At 47.6% G+C, this 11,671-nt stretch overlaps 1 protein-coding gene across 1 annotated transcript; it reads left to right on the top strand.

Moving 5' to 3' along the window:
* The first annotated feature begins 771 nt into the window (after positions 1–771).
* LOC125757369 (uncharacterized) lies at positions 772–10,450 on the top strand. Its single transcript, XM_049412914.1, has 4 exons — positions 772–917; positions 3,187–3,404; positions 7,424–7,707; positions 10,033–10,450. Exons 1-4 carry the CDS (start codon positions 872–874, stop codon positions 10,448–10,450), a joined length of 966 nt encoding a protein of 321 aa, XP_049268871.1. The 5' UTR covers positions 772–871.
* The last annotated feature ends 1,221 nt before the right edge of the window (positions 10,451–11,671 follow it).

The following is an 11,671-nucleotide window of genomic DNA, read 5'->3' as shown; positions in this document are numbered from 1 at the left end:
AAGACTGTCGTCTTTCGACGACATTTGCAGCGAAGCACGCAGATACGCGGCCAATTTTTTTCAGTATATATAGTGCTGCCGCGGCTTGCGTTATCTTCATACACGCTTACTGTAAGCCCACTGCGGTCATGGGCGTATCTTAGGGATGGAAAAGAAGGTGATTTCAGTTTTCCTCTGAAATTTTCACACCGAAGCTGGAAAAAAGGTGGGGAAATGTGGCGTACCGTGAATGCGTAGCAACTCTAATGAAAAAGCAATGCTAGCATACGCTAACTCGAAGGGTCTGCGCACTTGCAATAGTTTCTCTTCAGGTTTTGATACCCGCTGCAGCATGAATCGCTACCCATAAAATCCTGTAGGCTTTCTTAATGTCCTTTCAGCTAACGTCACCAAACGCAAAGTTTAAAGCACGCATTTCTTGGATGGTGTGATAGAGAAATCAAAAGCTACAACAGAAGACACTTCGATAGATCGCAGCTTGTGACAAATACCGGACACGCACGTTTCAGCTTCGACAGTTAACCACATGTACGGAGTACATGGCCGTGATTTTTGGTTTTGTATACTGTATCCGTAACGTGCGCACGTGCGATCACATGCGTGCTTATGCATTTAGCGGGGCCGGACGCTAACCCGAAATTAAATCCTGGCTGCGCCCGTGCCACATGGTTGATCCAATGCGGTTTATTTTACTTGTTTCTTACAGTGACACGTTGGGCGCTCGCTTGTTTATTCTCACGGGCCGAGGTGTTCTGTGACGCCTCTCTCGCAGGTGTGGGCAGTGCTTCTCGCCTCGATTCCGGTGGTGTCCGCTGCTCTCGCGTTCGTCGAAAAGCGGAGGCCTCGGACGGGCGGCAGCTTCGCGTGGGAAATGTACGAGAATGCGTGGGACATCCTCCGTTCTTTCACCTACGAAGGTTTGTACGCATGCGCCATATAAGTAACGAAAAAAAAAAGCTTTCTTGAGCCTTGTGCCCTGTATTCAATCAATACAATATAGCTAGGAGGTCCCCCTGACAGTGTTCACTTCGACCCCCTTCTGTAACACTTATGAACCATGTCACTTGTATTTTCATGATGTTTCAATAAACTTCAAACTTCAATGTTTTATACGCGAGGGCATATCTTCTCGTACAATCTCCCGCTCTCCACGCGTTTTTTAAACGGTAAGCTCTGGTGCTCAGGCCTATACCGTAGTTACTCGCTTGCTGCCTGCGCTGCTTTGCACTGGATAACGTTGGCTACTGTTACCTAATTATTAGCGAATGTTAATATAAAAATAACATTGCAACCTTTTCCACCCGCACTGACATGTATAGATACAGCTTTTCTTCCTTCAACAATCGAAGCCTGGAATTCGTTGCCCGGAAGTGTCCGTTCCTTACCACTTAAAGAATTTCTGGAAGCCTGCATGACTGTTCATCTTCTTTCTTCTTCTTTTTTTTTTCCACTCCTGAAATAGCATCTTTGAGGCTACACTATGTAAAATAAAACAAGGTAATAAATAAATATCTGGGGTTCTACGTGCCAAGACCACTGTATGATTATGAGGGACGCCGTAGTAGAGGGCTCCGGAAATTTTGACCATCTGGTGTCCTTGAACGTGCACTGACATCGCACAGTACGCGGGCCTCTAACATTTCGCTTCCATCGAAATGCGACCGCCACGGCCGGGATAGAGCCCGGGACTTACAATAACTTCTAACGCTGTTTCAATGATGACAGGGGTGGGCTAATATTGGTTTACCTGGGTTCATCCTGCCTGACTTCTCTTTTTTTATAGGCGAAGTTTTATTTCACGCAACATTTCACGGGCGTAGTTGCTGTATCATGATGTGGAAACTGCTGAACCCCAATATTTTTCTTTAAGCCGTAAGTCTAGATACTGCAGGCTGTGACTAGAAACTAAGAAGGGGCACGGAAGCGCATAACCTCACCTTTGCGTAAATTTCGAGGGCATACGAAAGTCGTGTGTGATAACGTGAAACTGAAATTGTTTTTGTGAGAATCAATACAGCCTATTTGCTAATATACCTCCATCAACACATCTCTGCAGAAGTACTAAGAACAAGTGAAAGTTGAATTTTGACTATTTCAACGAAGACGGCGGATTTACTGAAGACACAAAACTTTCATTCGTTCTCTTTGTTTATACGTGGATACCTCGCGCTTAAAAACAGTAAATTATGTAGTTGTAAAGATACAATGCCATAGTGTCGGCAGATATTGCAGACCCGCATGTGCCACTGGCTTGGCTACAATAATAGCGTCTGTATTTAGCAGAAGCGAAGCCTCTACCACAACCACACTAAGGTACCCTGATGAACTACAGCAACAATGGGACCATTAATACGTAGAGTTTTGTTCGGGCTCCCACATGAGATATTATGTTCTCAGGGAGAGACGATGATCGCAGTATTGATGGCTTGTGAATGAACGCATGTCGTGAGCTGCGCAATGACATACACAAGCCTCTTTACCGCAGACCTGCAGCGTGAACGGCGCCATTTGCGGAGTCTGCATTGTTGGTAAGCCCGGCACAAGGCACCGTTTCCCCGAAGCTTCGAAGCTTCGTTCTTCGTCTGTCAGCACCACGTATGGTGGTTGCTGTTCCATCAAGTTCGACTGTCTGCTTTTCTCAGGCAGCGGGTGTCCTCATGCACCTTCGGAGGTATCCTAAGCAAACCCGCCACGGTTGCCTAGTGGTTACGGTGATCGACTGCTGACCCGAAGGTCCCGGGATCAAATTTCGGCCGTGGCCGCCGCATTTCGATGGAGGCGAAATGCTAGAGGCCCGTGTACTTAAATTTAGGTGCACGTTCAAGAACCCCACGTGGTCGAACTTGACTTCAGCAGCCCTCCACTAGGGCTTCTCTCATAATAGTATTGTGCTTTTGGGACGTAAAATCCCAGCAATTAATATTATTAGTAGCTTAAGCAAGAATTGCCGTATATTTTGTCAGATTGGAGGCAAAAGAAACAGAATTGACAGGAACATCACGGCGCCGACGACGGCGACGGCAAGAACACGTCCAGAGTATCCATGTGATTGCTAGCGTAATAAAAAGATGAACGCTTGTGAGACCTACGTTTTATTTGCGCGGCGCCGTTGGTAATAAGACCAACCTTAAAAAATAAGTTAACCTGAAACCAAATTGGTTACAACTTTTTGCGCGTCGAACGCAGGTCACACGGCAAAGACGATGAGCCATGGTGGTCGGCTCCTCTGCTCGATCTGGTGGCTCACCGTTCTCGTGCTCACCAACGGCTTTGCTGGGCAACTCAAAGCCAGCATGGCCATCAAGACAGAGCCACCGCGTTTCCGTTCTGCAGACGAAGTCGCGTACCAACCAGACATAAGACCTATGGTGTGGAAACACACCGTATACGAGACTTACATACGGGTAAGATCATCCAACATCGCGCATGGTCCTATCGCTTCAGTTCATAATACAACGCTCCCCTACACAAAACGACGTACTCTGAGTCTGAATACTATTTTATTCTAAGACAATGTATTCCCCCTACCTTCAGTAGTTATGTGCGATTGTGATGAGCTGGATGACGAAGATAATCTCTTACCGAGTTCAACTTATGTCGAGTATAAGACTTCATGAGTTAGGTACCGTGGTACGCTACCGTACAGTAGCAATTGGCTAACCATTGGCTAATGTTGGCTAGGATTGTGTTAAATGATATCTGTCAGCTGTTTCTTTGCTATCCGTTGTAGAAGCAGCAACATTACCTGGGCTCAACATCAATTAAATGAGTGAGTTTTCCCTCTTTCCTTTTAGTTAATTGAGAAGCCTTACATTGTCCAGGCCCAGGCTTTCAGGCAAAATAGGTACACCCTCTTGTAGCAGAGAAATGAAACTGCTAACAACAAATTGGTACACTATAGCTGACGAAATTTGGATGTCCGTGCCGAGGACGGAAGGAAGGAAGGAAGGAAAGAAGGAAGGAAGGAAGGATGTAAGAAAGGAAGGAAGGAAGGAAGGAAGGAAGGAAGGAAGGAAGGAAGGAAGGAAGGAAGGAAGGAAGTAAGGAAGGAAGTAAGAAGAAGAAGGAAGGAAGGAAGGAAGGAAGGAAGGAACAAGCGGAGAGACAGGGAGGTCAGCCGGTTCTTAGACCGGCTGGCTACCCTGTGCTGGGGGAAGGGGGATAAAAGATTATAGAATAGAGGTGTTACAAAAATAAAGAAGAGCAAGAAAAGGAAAAAAAGGAATGGAGAATACGACTCTACCTAAAGTCTGCCTCCCTAAGACCAGTTGTCAGTAAGAAACGCAATAATGTTTTCAAAATCTTCTGTGCTGAGGGCGGACTATGCCAGTGTGCCAGAATCCTTTTTTCCGACAAAGGGCGATTATGAATGCTATCCAATACATCGGAACGCAGTTGCCTCGGCACACTGAAACGGGGACACTCGCACAGATGGGCGATCGTTTCTTCGCTGCTGTTGTTAATGCATGTAGAGTTGTTAGCCATTCCAATCAATCAGAAAGGTGTATGCAGTCGTGAAGGCCATGCCAAGCCACAGGCAGCATAGAAGCGTCTCTTCAGCTCGAGATATTTGTGACGGATTACGGAGCTGGAGATTGGGATCCAAGCTGTGGAAGGGCACATGCACTCACAATTGCACAGTGGACACGTTCCACACGGGCAGCCTGGGCGGATCAGTGTAGAACGTTGCACAGCGTGATTGCAACATGGAACTTTTTTTTGTGTGAATATCAAACAAATTTTTGCACACCCGGATGTTTGTTTGCGTGAGCACGCCGTTTAGAGTGCGCAATACAAAAAAACAAACGGCAGCCGGATGAATGGCATGCACTACATTAAGCCACACACAGTGGCTTTAAAAATAAAGAAAACCACTTGTCTGCATATCACCATTTCGTCGTCAAGAGCATTGAGCTTCCAGAGTATAGACAATATTTTGATTTATCGATAACAAAGATTGTACGCGGAAGTATTAGTTAGGCAGGCTATAAACGAGAAAGAAGCACATCGCTGGAAACGGGAAGAGGGGAAGTCTTCCGCGGCAGTCGTGAAAGAAAAAAGTGCATTTAGGACCAGAACAAAAGGTATTCTTGGGGAAAAACACTCCTGCTGCCCAAGAAGGTGTAATAGTGAACTTTGGCACAAATGGCGCAACTCGGCAGAATTCACCAACGCTCGTCCTCGTCAAGCTGCAGAAACAACGGAAGGGGCATCTAGTCGTTCTTTTGTTCAAAGTTTCTGATACTGTAGTCATTGAGGAAGAGAATATCTCTCTCGAAGGTGCCAGAAGATAAGCGTCACCTTTTGTTGTCACCTGTGCCAACATTGTTTGTGTCATGTGCATCTTATTCAGGCGATGAGTTATTTGCTATGTGTATACTGTTTGCGAAAGGGAAGTGTAGTGGGCATTAAACGCGATGACTACCAACATGAAAAGCGTGAGAAGGCAAGCTATAACGAATACTTAAAGGTAATCGTAATGACTATCACTTTCTACATTGACGCATTAGCGCCCAGCTGGCGTAGTGGCGTGATGTGCCCACTTCGCTGAGCACACGTGCGCACCTTTAGATGAGAACTTTTTTAAAGACGATAGTCTTTCTTGGGGAACTTAAACGCAGAAATTTTGGTCTGTCTTTCTGTCTGTCTTTCTGTTTGTCGGCATGTCCCTCGATTCAATCAATCGGCCAAAGTTGAACCACTTGCCCAAGGGCCAGCCATCGTGAACGGCTGACTAGGTTCATACTTGTGTACATTGTTGGTCAAAAAGCAAATATTATGCATATCTGAGGCGCAACATCACTAGGTAAGCATTAGGCGGTGTGTTCCTTTAACAGAAAATACATAGATACGCAATTTTAAAGACCTTGATGGTATGCGTTTAACGTTGAGACAGTAACGTGTTTATTAAAAGATTGCCACAGCTGAAGCGATCAGCGCTCCAAGCCGAGCAAGCGCGAGCGCCAACAGCCACCGTCTTCGTCTTCTTCTTTCGCAGGCGTTCTTGTCTGCGCCGTACCATGTTACAAATCACTCCCCCGCGGAAAAGGAGCCATCCTGGCGACCTAAGGAACAGGTACAGCTGGTGGGTCATAATGCGGCTTCAGTCGATCGACGTGAACAGTCTCGCGGCCGCGACGACGGCGGCCCGTAGATGATTGAACAGGCTCAATCATATCGTTAACTGGGGATGCTTGACGTAGGACGCGGTAGGGGCCTTCGTACTTAGGCAGTAGCTTTGTGGAAAGGCCAGGAGTGGAGGAGGGAACGCGAAGCCACACCAACGTTCCAGGCGAATACGACTGAGGAGGCAGGTTTTCGTCGTGACGGTCCTTCTGGCCCTACTCGCCCTACAATGTTACAACCCTAGTTTCTTAAGCTGCGCTGAAACTTGTCTTCCTCCGTGCCCTCTGCACAAGCTCATGTTGTGTTTCGGTTTCGGTTCAGTATTGCATTGTACGAATGACATGGGGCGCCGCTCTGGCATTGCTGTTTTACCCAGGCGACGTGTAAATAAAAGAGTGTGTGGAGAGTACTCGTTGAGTGCGGACGTTTCTTCTCCTTCGGCGCATCGCGCCAAACAGCGTGTTCGGGCTGGCCGGCGTCCCCACCGGTCGCGTTGGTCACCGCCGGTCTTCGCCTGCCGCTGCGCCGGGAGTACCAGCCCGCAACACAGCACTCGTGTTTCCCGACGTATTGCCAGATGGCGTCCATATCTCACGCAGCGCCTCTTCTATCGTCTTTAGACGACATTTGCAGCGAAGCACGCAGATACGCGGCCAATTTTTTGAACAACGGAGCTGTTTAAGCTTGGCAAAATTCCGTGGGCGGCTGCCGAAAACTCGGCGGGTATGTGCCACAGACAGCGGGTATGTGCCAAGCAGCTCTTAGCATAACATGGCCATGCATGTTACAGTATAGCAAGTGGGTGAGAACGGGAAGTTAGGGTGAGGCGGAGAGAATTGAAGGGGATGAGGGAAGAAAAAGCAGGGGAGAGAGTAAAGCATGGCATAGCCTTTTGTAATATAGTATAGCGAGGGGATGTGAAAGGGAAGCGAGGTTGGGGAGGACTGATGTAAGGATGGCGAGGAGGGAAATGACGTGGAAAAGGAGCCGAGAGGGCAAAGCATAGCTCAGTCATGTACAGTATAGTATAGAAAGGAGTGGGAAAGAGACGTATTGGTGAGGAGGAATGGCGCGTGGGTTAGGATGAGGGAAAGGAGGAGATAGGGCGGTATAGAAAGAGATAAAGAAACAAAGACGAAAGAAATAAGAAAGAAGAGGAAGATGAAGCAACATGAAACAATAACTCAATCTGCGTTTGCCAGGAGGTGGCGCTTGGTTTCAGACTCCGCTGTTTACTAAGGTTTCGCAGGCGTAAAATTGGTTTTCTTTCTTTTTTTGCGGGGTTGTTGGGTCGCAGACATCCGAGAGACCGTCAATGCAAGCCCTCACCCGCCAGGTGCACCGACACGACGGCTTCGTGCCCATAGCCGACATGTACTCCCCAACAGCCATGGAACAACTATACAGCGGCCGCGCGGTCATCGTGAGCGACCATTACGTGACCATGCACATGTTGGCCAAGCAGTGCCGACTCACCGGAGGCAAGCTGTACGTGGCGCCGGAGCTGCTGTTCACTCGCTTCTTCACCGTGGCGCATACGAAGCGCTTTCCTCCCCAACTGGAGCGCAGGATTCACGCTAAGTACGTCTTCGTTCTAGCTCTAGGTATTCACAAACGTACATGTTTCCCTTTCTCTCTCTCTCTCTCTCTTAATGTTGCTTGGTTTCACCGGCTAACATATTTACACGCGATACCGCTCGGCGCAAGCCGCGCCTGGATGAATCAGAAGATTGATTCAAATCATACCGCATGCACACGCGACGCGAATTGCCGCGTAATATTGTTTTAGAGCTAACAGGAGCACCAGCGATTTCGTTAGAACGTACGGAGCTCGACACAGTTGTCTTGAACGTTCACGTGGCGCGTTCCGGACTGCACAGGCGACGTCTACCGACTACGCCTTGTCGCAAACAGGCAGCACCTAATCATGCGTCACTGATGGCAGCACATGCGTAAATTTGGGATACCGCGAACCACGCGTTCTTGGTAGGCGCCGTTTATGCAGTCCGGAATGTGCCGCTCCCGCGTTCTGGACTAGTGTGTTGAGCTCTGTACTATTACTGGCCTGTCCGCTGGCCTGTCCGCTGTGCGTGCTATCCTCCATCTTGATCGATGCTGCACTCATCAGTGTAAATACACTTGTGAATAATCAGGCCTCGTGTCATTTCATCTAACAATATTATGGGCTTTCTACAGCGAGGCTGCCTTAGTCCACCCTGTGCCGTCGTCGTGGTCCTACCCACGGCTACACAGAGGGACCTCCTGTTCCCTGCCCAGCACCACACCCAGGTCTTCAGGGCGGTTCTTCGCTTCCTTGGGGACACTAGACTGGGCTACCGACTATAGAAGCCGCCCTCCGCGTCCTTGACCATGGACGTCATTCTCCTCTCCTCATCTTTATAACCCTCTCCCCATTCCCCTACAGGTGCTGAGCCGTGCTCCCAACTAGGGCTGCAGGAATAGCGCCTTTTCTCCTCCTCAACATCTCCTCGGCCTCGTCATGGTCGTAGTATATAATAGCGGTCGGCGTCACGCAGCTCACGTGACCACAGGAGGGAGTATTGCGAAATCATAATGATTGTGGTGGTGCACGAAATGATGATGTTGACGCTGCTAAATAATGATTATGATTATTATGATGATTACGATCATGATCGGGATGATGATGCGCGCGATCTCGATAGCCAATCACATGCACTAGCGCGCTTACGTCTTCGCTGTCCGATGGTTCTGACGGCGTGGAACTTGCTCAGTCTTTTTTTTTTTTTTCATGCCAGAAACGACGATATGATATTGAGGCACGCTGTATTGGTGGACTCTCCATTAATTTTGACCACCTGGGCTCCTTTCACGTGCACCGGCATTGAAGTGTACGTGTGTGCCGGAACGTCTATGATGATGAACACGTAAACGCCGACGCGTTTCGCCCGTAGATCAGATTTCGACGGCTGGGTTCGGCGCTATCGTTGTATTGCGAGTGTTGCTTTTGCAGGGCACAAGTTCGCGCACTAAAGTTTTTTTTTGCCATTTTAGCCGCTGCATCGTTCAGCGTTGCAACCACGGGACATATCGAGGTGCGGAAGACTGGTGACAACGGTGCCTATGATGTTCCCGCATCAGCCTTCCATGGCATCATCTATTTTGACGGTGCTTGCTCGAGACTATATATTTATTCTTTATCGGTAAAAATGGTAAATATAGGGTTAGAAGGGCACCAGAGACTTAAAAAGTTGCAAGTTTTGGGGCCAACGTTTTGCCTTTATTGAGCCAACATGGACAAACTGTGAAAATCTCACGTTGCGAAATTTTAATAAGTAATGGAATTTTCACGCTGACTTCCTACTTCATAATTATTCTATTCTATATGCGCAATCAATGATAGCTTACTTCTCAAAGAATAATTTATCACTCTGAAAATTTTTCAGTGTTTCAAATTGTTTCCCCGTAACATTCCTTCCTTGTGGTTCCTTCTGTTTTTTTTTTCTGTTTTTAACTCAGGCACGATTTAACTCGTGCCCACCAGGCACGTCTCTTCTGTTCGGGACGCACTCGGAAAAATTATTGGTGCTTTTCAGCACTATATGTACTCTACTACGAGAGAACAGTGAGCCGTCCCCAAAATTAAAAAAAATTCTACAACCACATTTCACCTGGAAAATTGTTTTCAGAAGTCTGTATGGTGATTTAACTGGTCATTCCTGATCGCTTTTTGTCTTCAATTTGTTATCGAATTCCCTCCTTGGTGCACTCCCTCCAAAAGAGTATGGGCAGCTGTAGTGCTCCTCTCGGTGGAAGTTGTCAGCCTGCTCTATCACATATGTCTTTCTCCTTCGTGCGTGTCTTTTCTTATCAAACAATAGTAATAATAGTAATGACCCTCCTCACCCCTACTCTCTGTTTCAGCAGAATAACCGCCATCATGGAGTCTGGTCTGAACCTCAAGTGGGAAGAGGACGGCATGCAAGAGTGGCACCGCTGCCAAGCCATGCAGCAGGCGGGCAGCTCGCAGACTGGCGAGCTATCTTTCAAGGTGCTCCGCTACGACGATATGGCGGCCATCTTCTCCCTCTGGGCAATCATGGCGGCTTTCTCCCTCACCGTCTTTCTGCTCGAGCTGTGCTTGCACAGGACGTCGGCACGACGTCACCACAGGTTGCCGCGCATGAACGCCAGGCGGAACGCGCGCCTCGAGTCCCAAGATGCGGCAGGGGTAGCTGCAGCGCCTGGCAACAAGACAGATCAAGGAAATTTAGGCGAACGCAGGCGAGCGCGTCGTGTTTCTGAGCGTATGACGTATGAGGACGCCTCCTTCGCGAGCTCCTAATGTCGAGACTCGAGAGAAATATGGATTTTCCCAGTATCGGTAAATTACACTTAGCGAATTTTAGAAACACCCGCGTTACGTTGCAGAGAGCAATCTCACTCTAGGTACATGCTTCTCCCAATGTAGCTTACTAAAGCTACCCGTTTAGTGCGGAATAAGAAAAGTAATATTCCAAATGAATCACGCAGAAGCAGCGGCCAGCACAGAGTAGAACTAAAATCTCTTCATACGGAGTACGTTAAACGCAAAACAACGGAGCATTACACTCCCGCGTGGGAGTTATTTCCGTGTGTAGAACAACAAATGAACAATAAAGCACCGAAGAGAAGTAGTAGTTGCAAACATTCGGAAAGCCGTCAGTTTTCTAACAGGAGGTGGCTGTCAGGCCGTGCCTGCTCGCCACATCTACAGCGAGTTTGATGGGCGGGAGCTGAGTCTCCAGGCTTGTGGTCGTAAGGGTTATCTCACGGGCCTCACTTGACGGTGACTGTCCCAGGAGGTCTGGTGGAGGAGGGCCCTTGCTGCATACCCAGATGATGTGGTCAGTGGCGTACCAACTCGTTCGCGAGTGGGAGGGCTGGCGTCTCTCACTCTGTCCGCCACATATATATATATATATATATATATATATATATATATAGAGAGAGAGAGAGAGAGAGAGAGAGAGAGCGTATGAGCGTATGGCGAGCCAGAGAGAGAGAGAAAGGGAACTACAACTACATTTTCTCTGAATTTGACGTGATTTTTTATATTGATAGAGATGATTAGATCATCTGCTTTTCAAAACTGTTTGTTTTCAAGCAAGGAACAATCTGCACAAAAATTGTGCAGGATGGGCCGTCCTATACTGCGAACACACAGCAGTGTTTATAACGTTTTAGAAATATTACCGTGAAGTTTAAATAGTACAGCCAGGTTTAACCTGTACTGCATCTGAGCATTCCATCTGCAAACTTCAGTCTCAGTTTGACGTTGTAAATACAATCAGGCTGAAGAATCTGGTATGAGTGTGGTACCTTAAATTCTCACTTATTAAACAAAACATGTGGCTGACAAAGCAAGGTACTTCGAAGAAGTCTTCAGGATAATCCGAGTGCAAATTTATTTACTCTTAAAGCCCTCTAATATAAAGTCTTTCCAAAGAAGGAGACCAAGTTCAGTCGATTAATATTAATGGAAGCCACATTGAGCTGGTTGTGTATAGTTATAAGATTATAAATG

This window comes from Rhipicephalus sanguineus, chromosome 2 (assembly GCF_013339695.2).
Source record: "Rhipicephalus sanguineus isolate Rsan-2018 chromosome 2, BIME_Rsan_1.4, whole genome shotgun sequence".
Taxonomy (NCBI): Eukaryota; Metazoa; Arthropoda; class Arachnida; order Ixodida; family Ixodidae; genus Rhipicephalus; species Rhipicephalus sanguineus.
Note: the sequence above shows the minus strand (reverse complement) of the source record. Positions and strands in the feature narration are given on the sequence as shown.

Excerpts from the sequence above, each read along its gene's own strand:
- LOC125757369 (XM_049412914.1), top strand. The coding sequence starts at position 872 with ATGTACGAGAATGCGTGGGACATCCTCCGTTCTTTCACCTACGAAG. Across the intron at positions 3,405-7,423 it reads TATACGAGACTTACATACGG|ACATCCGAGAGACCGTCAAT; the intron begins GTAAGATCATCC and ends GTTGGGTCGCAG. Across the intron at positions 7,708-10,032 it reads GAGCGCAGGATTCACGCTAA|AATAACCGCCATCATGGAGT; the intron begins GTACGTCTTCGT and ends CTGTTTCAGCAG.